At 39.8% G+C, this 16,844-nt stretch overlaps 1 protein-coding gene across 1 annotated transcript; it reads right to left on the bottom strand.

The window, feature by feature from the left end:
• Window positions 1-14,420: 14,420 nt before the first annotated feature.
• LOC131068559 (uncharacterized) lies at window positions 14,421-14,771 on the bottom strand. Its single transcript, XM_058003773.2, has one exon. The coding sequence runs from the start codon at window positions 14,769-14,771 to the stop codon at window positions 14,421-14,423; it is 351 nt and encodes a 116-aa protein (XP_057859756.2).
• Between the last annotated feature and the right edge of the window lie 2,073 nt (window positions 14,772-16,844).

Here is a 16,844-nt window from a genome sequence, read left to right as displayed (position 1 = left end):
GTCCGCCAACGGAGTGACAAACCAAGATGACTGGGTACAACAGTTCCCAGCCACGTTACGTGGAGTTGCCATAGATTGTTACTTCGATGTGGACAAGCAAAAAGTGGCCACGTGGGCCAATCTACAGAAGGAATTCACGGAGGAGTTTCGGTTGCTCCGTGATGACAATGAAATTGTAACGGAGATATACAGTACCAAACAAGGTACCAAGGAGATAGTATGGGCATACAGCAGGAGGCTGAAGGAATTGCTGGGAAAAATGGAGAGTCAACCAGCAGATGGGTTGAAAAAGCGATGGTTTGTGGAGGGACTAAAGCATTCCCTCCGAAGGAAGATGAAAATCGTTCCACCTACATCATATGACGACGCCTATAATAGGGCGATGGACCTAGAGAGTGAATACAAAACGTCAAAGAAGAAGAAAAGTAATAAATATTCATCTGATGATGATGAAGACTCTGACGGGGAAAGCAGCAGCAGTGGCGAATCGAGTAAAAAGGTGCCCGCTCTCCAAAAGGACATGGAACGAATGCTGAATGAATTCAAAGCCATGAAGGGGAGTACAAGTAAGACTCAAGAAAACGACGTGTGGTGTACCGACTGTAGGAGTGACGGACACACCAAGGGGTCCTGCCCCAAAAAGGCTTTCTGCGACATTTGTCAGATTGCGGGACATTTGACAAAGGAATGTCCCTACAATATGAAAACTAGGAGCCAACAAGTTCCCTTCATGCAAGAGCAGCCGGCCGTCGGAACTTCGCAAACCAACACAACGGCATCATCTGGAGGTTACCGGGACAACAGACGCGGCGGCGGAAGGAATAGCAACAATAACAATAACGGAAGCCGTATCCAGTATGATGCCAAGGGCCGGCCAATTATCCAATGTAGGGACTGTAATCAGTGGGGGCACTTCTCCCGTGATTGCACGAAGGAAGCCACCCCTCAGCACCTCTGTCGATGGTGTGGGCCAGGTGACCATGAGGACGCAAATTGCCCACAGGTAGGGGTTAATCTCCTCAACATTGAGAAGACTGGTGAGAAAGAAGTACTGGCAATCACCCGCGCCCAAACGAAAAAGGCCACTTATCCCGACCCCCGTACAGAGAAGGAGAGATTATGGGAGGCAAAGGCCAATATTGAACGTGAGATGACGGCCGAACGACGGGACAACCAGGTGGCGAGTACATCATCCCATACGGAAGCAGAAAATAACATCATTGGGCAAGTACTGCAGATGGAAGTACCTATAATGGTAAAGGACCTTCTAGAAACAATGCCACAGTTAAGAACCGCCATTTTTAATTCCATACAAACCACTGCGCAGGCACCTTTGCGTGCCACACGGGCGGAAGTTCCGGTCAGCCCCTTGGCTGACCCAATGTTGTTGGCCTTAAATAGTGGTCGGCATCCTGCTGTAGTAGAGATGGGAATTCTCGAGGCTATCCTCAAAGGCACCATCGTGGACGGAGGTTCGGGGGTGAATGTACTGCCAGAGGATACGTGGAAGAAGCTGGGGAAGCCAAAACTATGGCCACCCACGTTCAACTTGGTAGGTGCAGACCAACACGGCATCAAGCCACTCGGCACCTTGATGGCCTAGCTGGTCACCATCGGCACGCAACCTTTCATACTAGATTTTGTGGTAATCCCACTCAAGAAGAAGGGGTATGACGCCATCTTAGGCAGAGGGTGGCTAGTTACAGCAAGGTGAACCACGATTGGAAAAAGAACACCCTTTCTATGGAGAAAGGGGGGCGAAAGTACACCGTTGATCTGAGGACCCAGGTTGTTGACGAGGAATTGGCATCATCTTCGGAATCGGAGGATGAAGGAAAAGGCGACCCGAGGGACGAAGGACGGGGCTGCAGGGAGCCCAATGACGAAGGGATTCTCAAACTAGGAGAGTGCTTCGAGGATGAGACAGGGTCATTGAACGGGCTCTTCCATTGGCAAATGGAGGATTATGAAATGTCCCAGAGCTACAGGCTCGAAGTACAGGAACCAGAGCAAGTAATAGAAGAGGTGTACCTGCCAGAATACATAGAATATTGGAAGGGAGACGCCCCAAACCTCGGTGACATAGATAATCCGAAGATCGATTGTGTCGGCAACGATTGGAACCTTGTGTGGAAGGCCGCAGCTTTCAAACTCTTTATTCTTATTCTTCTTCTTATGTACGGGAAGGAGACCGTGGTCCCTGAAGAATTTGTGGTTCCAGGTCTTCGGATGGCCATTGAAAATAGATTGGCCACCAACGGGCCCAAATTGAAACCCTACCACGCGAAGCGCGCAGGGGACCTGAGAGGCCGGACGGACACCCGAGAGCCCGGAGGGGGACCTGAGAGGATGGAAGGGGACTCGAGAGGCCGGGCAGGCGATTCAAGAGGCACAAGACCACAACAGGAGACTCTCGGGCGAGGAAAACTGAGAAGGATGAAGGGCGATCCCAGCGGCATGGGACCCAAGCCGAAGACTCGAGACAATTAGATTATATATTAGAAAAAAAAAACAAAAAAAACAGGGCAGTTGACCGTATGGCTACAAAAAAAAACAAAAACAAAAAAAAACTACTCGTACGCCAGGTGACCGTACGACATGGAAAAAAAAAGAAGAAAAAAAAAATATCGTGGGGCCACCATATGGTGACCACACCGGCGGTGGAACCACTGTGTGGTGGTCACACCTACGGTGGGGCCACCGGCGGTGGATGCCATCGTGTGATGGACACCCGCACGCCGCACTTAAAACAAACCCCCGCACCACGCAAGGAAAAAGAAGGAGAAGGAAACCCCGCGGAGGTGTCAGTGCTGTTGTTGACCGTACGGGGAGGTTGCATGGCCGGGGGGACATTACAGAGGAAACAAAACAAAAAAGATGACGACGACTAGATTGAAAAATTATTCGATGACATCTGGAGCCTGGACACTGAAAATATTGGAGTGTAGAAGAAGGGTTTTGACATCATAAAACATCACAGAAATGATGCGCTGCCCTTGGACCTCGCTGGGGGCGTTGCCCCCAGACCCCCAGTTTGTTTTTGAGCTACAGAATACCACGAGAAGTGTTGTGGTTGTCCGTACTGTGAGAAAGAAGTCTGTAGCTAAGCATTGGCGGGGAAGCCATAAGCTGTAGAGGGAGACGGATTTGGAGGTTGGGAACAAACAGAGTTTGAGGGAAGGCATTGCAGGTCCGCGCAGTTTTATGACACCAGGGAGTTATTTAGTTCAATTTTTAGGCTTTGGGGAGTGTGATGGAGGATTCGAGGTGTCTCCTAGCCTTTGTGCCAGCGGGTTGTGGCCACCTCCAGGCATGAATGGTACGCTTTGAGGAACTTGGAGTATGTCTCGGCTAGATGTGAGGTTGCCTTGGTGGATGCAGAGAGGGCTCGGGAGGAGCTGACCACCAGGTTGGAGGCAGTACTAGCGTGAGACATAGCTCAGCGTACCTAGTAGTTGGATGCCGGGAGGGCAGCGCGGGTGACTATTGAGGACAACTTGGCCAGGGAGACAGTATCATTTGAGTAGCAGTTGGTGGAGGCTGGGACTGAAAAGCGTGTTTTGCAGACAAGTTTGGTTTAGGCACAGGAGGACTTTGATGTCAAAAGAAGCAATAATGGTGAAATCCGCACTTGAGCATCGGATGGTAGCAGAAAAGGGTTTTCAGGCGAGGACGCAGCAAGTGTATAAGTTCTGGGCTCCACTGGGGTCAGTAGTTCCTACCATTCATCTCTATTTTGTATTAAGTCGTCCGGAGTCGACTTCTTTTCTTGGGGGGGATGATGTTGCCAGGAATAATCATTATGTTATGTTGTCATATTATGTTTATGTTGTCGTCGGTAATAATGAGTTACGACGGTCAGTTAGTTAGTCGTCCCGAAGGGCAATTGGACGCGACGGTTGGTCGCACCCCTTCGGGTATTATATATTGCGTACCTTTCCTTCGAAGTGGATCATGATAGTCGTGTAAAATGTAATGTTATAAGCACTTGATGTACATGGACTGTTGAATTAATACAGAGACTGGTTATTTAATGTATTTCCATTATGTTCTGTGCATTTACTTTCTGCATTTAACCGTTTACCCGAGAGGGCAAACAGTGAGTTGCACAACAAAAAGCATTCTATCATACTGAAAATGGGAAATCTGTTTTGCACTAGTGCTTGCACTTCTGGACCTTTAGTAGCCCATTGAGATAATGACTGACACCTACAAATACACTTGGAGCAGTTCTCACTCATGGCCATCTTATCACTTTTTATATCAAGACTCTCACAACAAACAATATCCCACATATGACAAGGAGCTTTTTGCCATTGTCTAGGCCTGCAAAGAATGGAAACATTTCATATTGGGATAAGAAGTAGTGATCCATATGGACCATAAGTTGCTTTAATTTTCTGCAAGCATATAAAAAGCTTCAATAGAAGTGTTATCAAAAGTGTTCATCACATCTTTAGTAGTTCACCTTAACATCAAGCATGAGAAGGAAAGTTGCAATCTAGTAGTAGATTCGTTGAGTTGACTTTTGATTCAAGCTCTCTCATTGTGCTTGATGTGAATCTACATTGGATTCAAACTCGAACAAAATTGCATGCATCATGTTACACCCCATTGTGATATTACTTATTTATTGTTATCTTGTTTAGTTAAAATACTTTAGCTCATGAATATGCCTTGAATATATTTATCTTGATTAGAAATTTGATGAATGAATATTCAATCAATGTGATATTTTGAGTATTTAAAAGATGAAATCTATGATATCTATATATATATATATATATTTAATAACAGTTGACTACTGTTGTGATTTGCTAAGCTGGATGCAAGAAATAAACAAGCCTTTGGAAGGGAGGAAGAGTATCACTCAGGAGAAGAACTTGGTTCGGTAATCTTATATATGTGCCTTATTGAGCTAACATACACTCACGTCTTAGTTGGTCGAGTTGAGTTAAAATAAGTTGGGAATGGTAAGATGCCTTCTGTCGTTTGGGTGACGTTTTGTAATGTTATGGTTTGAATATCCTTGTTTGAAATGTTGGATTGAATCTCTATGTTAGGTTTATATCTGCATGCTAACATATCTTTATATATATATATATATTGATCAACGAATATATATATATTGACCAATGAATATGTAAATAGAAGTATTGTTTGGATATTGAATAATGGTTTACTTATGCTCATATATATATATATATATATGGGTGCACGCACACACACATATATATATTTACTATGTTTGTTTGTTTGATATATATATATATGTTGATTGTAAGTAGGGAGGTATGGCGGATTCCAATTGCCTTGGGCAACATTGGAATCTGCCCAAAGGGCTGGCCCCTCCTTCAACGTATAGGGCTGGGCCCTCTCTCACGGCACTTCATAAAACCCCATGCTACATGCAAGATAACGTGCTCACATGAATAGGGCCAATCCTATCTAATAAAGCATTTCGGTTAAAGAGATACAAATAAATTAAAGGTTATTAATTTATCATAGGCCGACATAAATGGATCTTGCATCACATAGAAGTAAAGACACATGCACCTCATTCAACATACAATCAATACATCCTTCATGCGAAATATACATCTGCTAACGATGCGAAATACACATATGCCTAATGATGCGAAGTATACATTTGGTTAATGCGAAGGTTGGTGAAGGAACTTATGCGAATCATTCCTGCCATTTGAAGAAGCAAACATCAAGTTCATATTGTCACAAAGGAGGGTGAGCTGTTCCAGAATTAAGCTGCTAGGGTTACTGATCAGTTTCAATCATAAGTGCAGACCTAAGATGCACCAAAAGTGCAGATCTAGGGTTTGAGCCTGAGTGCTGGTTGGTGTGTTTAAGGGGCAGACCTGATGCTCATGAAAGTGCAGACCTGTTGCTGATTCCATCAGCCCTAAGAACAAACATTTCAGACATCTTCAAGTACTTGAGATAAGTGTTGTAATTGTCATATAAATATAATCCATAATCAGATTTGAGGATCTTTTCTGGCTGGGTTTTTCCTCCTTGGAGGTTTTCCTAGGGTAATTGTGTTTTTGTTCTTATTTGTTCATTTCTATGCTATGCCTAAATCTAGCAATCTCTAAATTTTTCAACAAACAATTTAATTAGAAACTAAATTCTGATTTCTAAGTTTTACATTAATCTGAAAGTATAAAATCAACATGGTATCAGAGCTATAGGCTAGATCAACTTTCAAATTTCAGAATTTAGTACTCCTTTTTTTCCAGATTGTTGTCTCATTCACAGGTCAGGTCAATGGGTCTAAAAGTTGAAGATAGGCTTGATGGAAATCTCATTCACAGGTCAGGTCAATAGGGCTAAAAGTTGAAGATAGGCTTGATGGAAATCTCAATTTTGCTGCATGGAAGGTTCGAATCATGTTGGCTCTAAGGGAAGAAGATCTTCTCCACTTCATAGATTTGAAAGAGCTAACCGAACCTACGGATGCAGCTGAGCTAAAACAATTCAAAAGGGATGTTGTCAAGGCTAGAAAGCTTCTCATTGATTCAGTTAAAGACCACCTAGTCACCTCCATTGCCTCTTTCACTACTGCAAGGGAAATGTTCAGTCATCTACAAGGTACCTATGAAATTAACAATCTCAGTAGGGCAATTACTTTAAGACAACAACTACTTAATATCAAAATGTCAAAAGAAGATTCTGTCATTTCCTATTTTATGAGAATTTCTGAACTAAAGAATTAGCTAGGTATAATTGGACATAACATGGAAGACAAGGACCTTGTTATGATTGCCCTAAATGGTTTACCACACTCATGGGAGTCCTTTATTCAAACCATAAACGGTAGAACTTAGTTACCTACCCTTGATCGCCTTAAGAATGATTGCATTCAAGAAGAATCACGCCTTATCACAAGAGGGCAAACCAAAAGTCCTCATGTAGATGACCAACACATGCTTGCAGCCTGTTGACGTGTATTTTGTACACCATCATACACAGAATAAAATACCTAAAGGCATCTTATCCTCTCTTGAGAAAATAGTCTCTAACTGCTGAAGATTCGCGTAAAGGATCAGTTAGGTAGACTCCAAGGTTCTTTGATGTAGGGTCTCTACATGTGGACAAGCTCCAGTGGTATGATGTGATTTGCTGGGATCACAAGGGGACTTACATGTGATGATTGAACTTCCGATCTGCTTTGCTGGACACAGGCTCTTACTGACTTAGATTTGAAAAAAAAATGAAAAAAGGATAAGGGCGAAGAGAGGATCTAATCCTAATACTAAGAATGTAGGAGCAATGATCTTTGACAAAACTCTAACTAGATCTTGTTTTGACATCAATGGAACATCTACACAAGATTAGTGCGATCTTCTAAGGGAAGCTTTATAATGTTCAAATCATCACCGTAGGCATAGATACCATCCAAGTTGATGCATATCAATGAAGAAGCGACAAATTGAAATTGAGCTTAGGCTGAACGATTCCAGTTGACTACACAAGGCAAGTCTGCAATCAACAAACTGCTAGTAGTATGGATATACGAATTCCACCATCAATCAATCACATTTCCTCCATTCATCTAATCATCTACCATCTAAGATTGAAGACTCAACAAGAAACCATGCAAATTGCAAGAAAACGACATATTTCACCATTACTTCAATGAAAATGGAGTTTGTTTACAATCAATGGCAACAATTTCTTGCCTTGTCCTCCTATTCTACTCTAATTGCTATTCTATCAACTATATTCTAACTCTTCCAACTATTTACATGCTATCTCTAACTTATTGCTAATTACTTTTTACAAATGAAATGCCTGGGCTTATATAGTGCCCACAATACAATTTGATGGCTTAGATCAATTCAAGATCAATGGCCAAGATTTTACAACGAAAACCCTAATTAGGGTTTGTTACAACCATTACATAACATTTAATGCTTGACCAATGATAAAATTGTATTGCTTGGACACATGTCCCTTCTAGAAAAATCGACCAATGGATAGCCGGGGTAGGTACATTGGAGTTTGTGCCACCTTCCATAAGTTAAGTACATTGAATCTGGACATGCTGAGATGGACCTCACTGATTGGAGAAATGATGACTAGGATGCCACCTCATTTGACACTTGTAGCTTGCTAGATATTCAATTTGATGTCGTTGAGAGGCTATCTTTAATTAATTCATCTGGAATTATTTACTTCTTCAACGAGCCCTTGTTCTAACTCCTTGCGTCCTTGATGTGCAGGATGATGATGTACCTCGCCTTGGAACGCTGGATTGAAAGAGGTCGCCCTTGTCCTTACTTGATCGTCCTGGCGAAGACCGTCCTTGATCCGACTTGATTTCCCTTGAAGAGATCTCCATTTGATGCCTACACAACATTTCAAAATTAGTACCATGATAACATAAATTAGAGAGCAAATTTTAGGAAACTTAATGATAAGTCCTTTATTAATCATTTCCTAAAAACGATTGAGCTAAGGGAAAACAAAATTTCAAAATTCAAAATTAAGGCAATGACGATCTACATTTCGAAATTAAAACAATAAAACCAAATCGCCATACCTCAATAGAGAGCTAACTCTAGAATGCAAAACAAATAAAATCGCCTAGGCAAAATTGAAATTAGATGGCCTTCAACGTGATCCTTCCTCAAGTTAGCACCTTCGCCACCTTTTGGGATGTCCTTGACGTAGTTTGCAATGTCCTTGGCAAGTTCGCCTAACTTGAAACTCAAACTCCTTTGATAATGCTTGCACCTTCCCTTCGAAATTCGCTCCTCCTCTTGAATGATACTTTCGCACTTCCTTTATATACTCCAAATCGCATATGAAAGAGGATGCTTGAATAATGATTTAAAAATGAAATAAACACCTCCTTTTATAAGCACTTTCCTCATGCATTACCTTAGGCCGACTTGGTGAAAACAAAGATAATTAAAAGCCATTTTTAATAAAAACCAAGGCCGACTTTGTGTAAAATAAATAAATAAATATCAAGCGCTCACTCAATTTTTATTAAAATAATTAATTATTTGCCAACGTTTTTTTAATTTAATAATTTCGATTTTTTACAAGGCAAAACAATTAATTAATGAATATCAAGCGCAAATTTTAAATGCTACTTAATTGAATTTTCAAAAATTATCGATTTTTAGCATTTAAAATAAATTGAAAAATGTTTGTTTGAACGCCAAATTTTGAAGGTGAAAGATACGTACCTCATCGCCCTGGTCCCTTGGAGAGGGATAGGAGCGATCCATCAATTTTGTCCTGATTCTTGCAATTTTGACGTTCAAAGTTCTCATCTCCATGTTGATTTTGCGATGTTTGTTGGGTCCTTCAAGCTTGAGTGTCTTTCTTGTGCGAACAAGTGCATTTCATGACCATTATCGCCCTGGTCCCTTGGAGAGGGACAGGAGCGATCTCCATTCTTTTACGTGAGATTCTTCGTTCTTGATATCAATTCCTCGTCCATTATCCTTTAAACAACGTTTTGAACCTTTTGCAAGTTTGTTTTGTCATGATCTTCGAAGGAAAATGAGTGCTTTAATGAAAATCGCTTTGGTCCTTGTCCAAAGGACAGGAGCGATATAAGTTCCTTAGCTCAATTGATAGCATTTTGACGTTCAAAACTCTTGTATATCATCTTCAAAAGACATCTTATACCTTGTATGACCTTGCAAAACATTGACTCAACGTGATTTTTGCACGAATTAGCCAATATATTCAACATCGCTCTGGTCCCTTCCTGAGGGACAGGAGCGAACTTCATGATTTTGAGCTTGTCATTGCCTCGTTCAACTTGTCATCGCTATCATCGTGCAAAATAAAGTTCCTTGATCCTTCGTGATCACTTGATGCTTGATAAACTTTCAAATTTTATGCCTTTATGCAAATTTCGCTCTGGTCCATTCCTGAGGGACAGGAGCGAACTGGGGATTTGAGTGCAAATTTCTCAATATTGATGACCTTTGATGCTTCGTGCTTGATGGAGATGCTTCGAAACGTCCTTGGCACCTTGTTCTTTGCCTTGGAGTGATTTGAATTTGAAGAAGAGGCAATATAATCATCATATCGCCCTGGTCCCTTGGAGAGGGACAGGAGCGATTTTGCTCTTGTGGGCTTCATCTCACTTTATCATCTTCGCAAATTATCTTCAACGGATCCGTTGTACCTCCTTTCATTCATCCATGCCCTGGGATTGATTGTAACTTGGCAAGAAAATCACTTAAAACAAAAATCGCTCTGGTCCCTGCCTGAGGGACAGGAGCGAACTAGGACATTTTGGTCCCTTGTTGGTGTTTCATAATCTTCAATTTGTCTTAAACGCGTTCATTTCGCCTCCTTTCTTGCCTTCAAACATAAAACTTGCTTGATCTTTGCCTGAATTTTATCTTGTGAAGAACTTCGCTCTGGTCCTTCAGTGAGGGACAGGAGCGAATTTGACCCTCTAGGCAAAAACTTCATCATTTCATTGTTTTTGATCAAGTCTGGATGCTCTATCATGCTCATTTCGTCCTTCACCATGCCTTTGATGTCTCGATTCGTCCAAACAAGGTCAGGAATGGCTCAAGTAAGTATTTTCGCTCTGGTCCCTTGGTGAGGGACACGAGCGATTCGCCTTGGTCCCTTGGAGAGGGACAGGAGCGCTTTTCGCTCTGGACCCTTGGAGAAGGACACGAGCGAAATTTGACTTTTGGCACTCTCTATCAAGGTAATTTTTATGGAATATAACATTTAAGTATAAGTGATTCTTATACTTTAAGTTATATTCCATATATACTTTCAGGATGTTTGAGAGTGGTTTCAGACCTCCAGGAGTTATATTGCAAAATCTAGTTTTTGGAGGTTTTTCAGTTTCCAGACTTAGTCAAATTCAGGATCAGGACATTCCAGACTTAGCCAAATTTCAGGATCAGGACCTCACTCAAGCAGGACTTGCTAATCCATGTGATCCCCTGGGCGACGTTCAAAATGCAAAGGCCAACTAACAAAACCCTAGAAGACCAAAAACAAACCCTAAAAAGCAAAAAAAAACATGGGTCCCCATTTGCAATGGGGCGATGTGTGAAAACGTCACAACACAGCCCAATGCAAGAAAGGTGGAAATTGAAAGAAACATTATCCAAAGGGAAATAGAGAATTCAGACCACCTAGTTCTTAGCACTCTTGGAAGAAACCAAGAGATATCTCTCGTGTTCGATGTTTCAGATGTGACAAATTTGATCACTATGCTAAAGAATGTCAGAATGATCCTACTCAAAGAGAAGCCAACCTAAATGAAGTCTCAGAACAAAATGATGATTTCTTATTCATCTCTGCCCTATCAAGCAGCATACCCACAGACAGTAATACATGGCTGATTGACAGTGGTTCTTTCAGACATATCACAGGCTACTGTGATCATCTTTTAGACTTAGTAGAAAAGGATACCAGTCTTCACGTGGTAATTGGTGATGATGCTCGATATTCGGTAAGAGGTTTTGGCACTACTTTTTTAAATTTAGACTCTGGTATTTCACTTCACCTTAGTGACATATTATTTGTTCCTGGAATTAAAAGAAACTTAATTTCCATTTCTACTCCAGAAGATAAAGGTTATCAAATTGCATTTTCTGAGGGAAAAGTACTTGCTTGGCCTAAGAAATCTTGTTTTAAATCTGCTCGTGTAATTGGTTATAGATACGATAGTTTATATAAGCTCTCCATTAACCATGTTCAAGCCCTCATTAATTAGGCTCCTGAATCTTGTGAGCTATGGCATAGAAGACTTGGACATTTACACTATCAGACACTTCCCTCTCTTGAAAAGTTAGTCAAAGGTATGCCTAAACTCAGTCAAATTCATGATAATACTTGCAAAGGTTGTGCTATAGGTAAAAATGTTAAAAGCCCTTTTCATAAAAGTGAAAATAGAGCTAAGGATAAACTAAAACTTGTTCACTCTGATTTATGTGGTCCTATGTCTATAGCATCTCCTAGTGGATTTCTTTATTACGTAATCTTCATAGATGATTTCTCTAGGAAAACTTGGATATACTTCCTGAAATCTAAAGAATCTGATGAAGTCTTAAGTAAATTTAAAGAGTTTAAGGCATTGACTGAAAACTCCTTTGGTAAAAGAATTAAATGTTTAAGATCTGACATATAAATCATAACACGATTTGGTTGAGTGAAACTGAGACTTTTAGTCATGCCTTATCTCCTGTCCGTCAGGAGAAAATGAGGATGCAAGAAGCAGTTAACTTTGTACCCCCTGTCTCCCATGCCAAGTCAAACTCCTTACCACTTTTCAGGGATATGCCTATGGAATGGAGTATTGGTCTTGACATGATTTCTAGGGACCCTCGTATACCAAAAAGTATCCACATATGATTGAAGAAAAGCTCTTTGGAATGGTTTGGTTTCAAACAGTCTTGAGTCAATTGATCTTTTGTTTGTCATGTCCTTGGGTTGTGATGTGAGTGTTGTGGGATGTTTTCAGCCCTTGGGCTGTATGCCGTGTGTTGCTGCATGATGGCCTTTATTGATATATGTCACATTGGCTTTGTATAAGGTTTTGGGGTCCTTTCAAAACCCACTTTTACCCTCTTAAAAAAAAACTCAGTTGCATCACTTCCTATTACCCTTTTTTTTACAAGCAATCAGCCCACTATTTTTTTTGAAATGGTCCACAATAAAACGATGTAGTCATTGCCTTGCTTAGTCTTAGAAGACCTCCAACAAAGTCTATGGAGATAGTTTCCCAAGGCCTTTTAGACATGGGCAATTGCTGGTATAGCCCCAACTTTCAATTGTTGGCCTTACATTGCACAATTGACAACATTGTACAAACTTTGCAACATCAGATTTAAACATGGCCAATAAAAGCAACATTGGAGGTTACTTATAGCCTTGTTCTCTCTGAAATGTCTAGCTCTACATGATGTATGTGCTTCTTGCATCAGTGAAACCATATGTGCTTCTAGAGTGCAATCCTTCTTGTAGATAGTTGTCTTGATAAGGATTAAACCTAACATGTTTTTTGTTAGATACAATTTAATATACCTAGTTGAAATCTGCATCATGCTCATTGTTCTCTACATGCATTTCACCACAAAAAGGCTCTTGCTTCGATACGCTACTTACCTCTGATAAGATAGGTGGTCTAGACTCTAGATGGTGGTTTAAAAACTTGGAATTGGCAGACTGATTTTTGTTTTAAAAACTTGGGACTTAAAAAACCTCAGGAAAATCTCCACAATAACTCAACAAATTTATCGAACATTAAGAATACATTAATTTAAAAAAAATTCTTTTAAAACATGCATACTGCTGAATTTATGGACCATATTATTGATTTCCTTCATATATATCTATAATTAGAGTTAAATATATTTCATAGATCAAAAAATGAATTCAACCCATCCATCTTTCATATTCCAGGCATCTTCAACGACACCTTTTGAGGTCTCATCATATCTCTTGTACATCTATAGAACTAATTTTTATTAAAAATAGATACTCTTGATTATTTTTTACTTGTAAAATTTTAAAATCATTTATAGTCTTTAACATTTTAGAATTTTTTACACTGAAACATAATATCATGAATTTTTTTTGTTATTTATAATCTTTGTATTAAAAAGTTAGATGTACCCCATATTTTTTTATTGGAGATGTCGTATGTATACCTTGGCGTGAATAACTGTATGAATAGTTTCCAATTCCTTAAAATGTAAAGAGGAAAAAAATTGGGAGCATCCAATGTATTTGAAAAACTCACCGTTTGGTAGCATTCGTGTACATTGTAAGATCATAGAACAGTCAGGACCATGATGTGAAGTAAGGTATAAGAGCCATGATGACCTTTAGGTATTTGAAAAGATTGACTTTGAGTCTCAAATGACCTTAAATGGGTTGATTTTGAGTAAGAGCAAAATATTCAGACAATTTGAAAATATTGAAGCTTTAAACTTTGTCAAAAATCGATTTCTATGCTCATTTCATTTTGATAAATCTGCGTAGTAAAGAATTGAAGATTAAGTCTAATTTTTTAACATTGATTAATGACATATAGTTAATCTCAGCTGTGGGAAAGGGTTTACAGCTGTTTGTTAGTTGTCCACCAAAAAATGAACACAAAAAAGTCATGTTCTAATTTAAATAAAAATGCTACGTGAGTCTTTTTGCAGCACAATTTTTAGTAAGGAGGTGCAACTTTTTGGTGTTTTTTCCTAGAAAACCACCACAAATTTTGCTAAAATTTGACAGTTTTTCGTGTGATTTCTCGCAGGCAGAATCTTTGAGTGAGTATTGGCTGAGTTTTTAAACAGTGGTCTAGACAACATATCAGCCTTGCTTGTCACACCATGTTTATATTTGACCACAAGATGGATTTACTAAATTAATCCCATCCTTTTGTAATGACCAGACTGCTGCGACTATTTTTGTGCTTGCAAGTATTGCAAGGGCTTACTGTCTGCGTGCATAATGATCTCTTTCTCCATGAGGTAACGCTTCCACATCTTCAGCACAGAAACCTGAGCATATAGTTCCTTATCGTCATAGGTGCTGTAATTTAACAAGGGCTCTCTAAATGTTTCTAAATGGTAATGGATAAGCCTCTCCTGTAGTAGCACTGCACACATACCATAATTGCTGACGTCTGTCTCTACCTCAAAAGTAGCTTGTAAATTGGGCAGAACAAGGATTGTTGCCATAGTTACCTCCTTTAGCTCTTCAAATGCATGTTGCTGTCTGTTGCGCCAATGGAACTTCCTTCCTTTGTCCATGACTTCGTGCAGTGGGGCAGCAATATATGAGAAGTCTTTTATGAATTTACAAGGTATCTGGCTGCACTTACAAAGTTTCATGAATATCTCAGGGTTGTGGACTTTGGCCAATTGATAATTGCCTCAACCTTGGATGGACTTATTGTTATCTCCCCATCACCCCCCGTGTGACCAAGGTACACCAACAAAGTTTTGGCTACTAGCACTTCTTCCCATCTAACAAATTATTCTTTTTCAAAATCTCAAAGATTTTTTGAATATGAGACAAATGCTCTTCTTGTAACATACTGAGATACCAATATGTCATCTAGATAAATAACACAAGACTCAATTAATGATATCAATACCTCATTTTTTTGAGACACAAATAAGCAGCTGGTGCATTATAGAACTGTAAAAGTAAAACGGAAAACCGAGCACTTGAAGAGCCCTCCATGTGTTTTGAATGTTGTGTTCCACACATCTTCCTTGGCCCTCAATTGGTGATATCCAAATTTAAGGTCCAACTTCATCATGTACTTTTCATGTTGCAATTGATCCAATAGATCATTGATTCAATGTGGCAGGTACTAGTTCTTCATGGTTATCTTTTTTAGTCCTCAATCTATGCTCATCCACTGCATTCCATCTTCTTCAGCACTATGACAGTGGGATATCCACACGGAGAGGAACTTGGTCTAATCACTCCCTAGTCCAATAACTTCTTGAGTTTCTCTCTGACTTCTTGTTCTTCAATAACACTAGCTTTACAACCTCAAGCTGGATAAAGGACACTCAGGTAAAACTAGTAGCCATGTTCTATTGCTCTCTTTGGGGCATCCCCTTAGGCTCTACAAATAATTTTGAAAACAAACTCACCAGATTGTTTACACTTTGCTGCTCTTGATGAGTGTATCTACTTTGTAGCCCTTTCAACTCGGCTCCTTTACTCTCCTTTGCCTCTCAACATCAGCAAAGAAAAACCTACCAAGTTAGATTTGATCAACCACTTAGCTTCTGATGCACTTATCACGGTGAAATTTGTTTTCTTCTCATCTGCACACAAAGTGTGTGGTTTTCCTTCTGAAATTAGCCTACATTGATTAGGCCTTCTCTAATTTGTAGCAATTTGACAGTATTGGCATGGGCAGTCAAGTACCATTCCACACACATCTAACAGTACTGCATTCACCAACAATTTATCCTTATAATCAACACCTAGAATTTTTTTGACTTTAGATTGCTTTTTCATCTCAATTTCTACACCAACTTTTAGCCAACTCAGCACATAAGGCTGTGGGTGATCTACTACTTGCAATCTCAATTCATTTACCAAATAATGAGATGTTAAGTTAGCTTGCGAATATGTATAGAAAGAAAGAACCTTTTTGTCCTTGATGCGGACTTCAATATGAAAGAACCTTGGCATCTCTTCTTCCTATTTCACCTTGGAGTTCTCACCCAACAAACACCTCTTTATGCACAACATTTCCCTTTGTTCATTAGTACATTGTTGGCACTGTTTTTCCTATTTCTCCAAGACAACTTTAAATCCAAGTGCAGACTCAGACATTTCTCTTTCATGTGCCCTTCTTTTCAACAATTAGCACATCGAATTTTGGTCTTATTCTTGCCTTTGTCCTTTGGGACTGTTGTATTACCATTCTTCATCACATTCCCCTTGTTTTTCTCCCTATGTTTTGAACTCCTTGTTGTTTTTCCTTATCTTTATTTTTATTCTTGAATGAAGATGCCTTTTTCTTATCCAACTCCACATAGTGAGCTTGAGCACAAGCTTCATCAATATCGAGGCTTTGCCATAGGCATTAGTGTCTTTAAATGTCCAAATAACTTATCTATATACTTTATCAACACATCTTTTTCCACGACATCCTTGCCCAATCAAATTGTCCTCTTCCAAGACTCACTAATATACTTCTACACACTTTGTCCTTGATGTTGCTGAAATTAGTGCTATTGAATAACTTGGCCTTATTCATAAGAGATGGGATACAATTGTTTTTTTTAGAAGTTTCTTGAATCTCCCACTAAAAAATGAGAGCAATTTTTCAACATTCAAGAGATAATGCATAG

Source organism: Cryptomeria japonica, chromosome 11 (genome assembly GCF_030272615.1).
Source record: "Cryptomeria japonica chromosome 11, Sugi_1.0, whole genome shotgun sequence".
NCBI lineage: Eukaryota > Viridiplantae > Streptophyta > Pinopsida > Cupressales > Cupressaceae > Cryptomeria > Cryptomeria japonica.
This window is presented reverse-complemented; position numbering and strand designations above follow the sequence as displayed.

Excerpts from the sequence above, each read along its gene's own strand:
- LOC131068559 (XM_058003773.2), bottom strand. The coding sequence starts at position 14,771 with ATGGACAAAGGAAGGAAGTTCCATTGGCGCAACAGACAGCAACATGCA.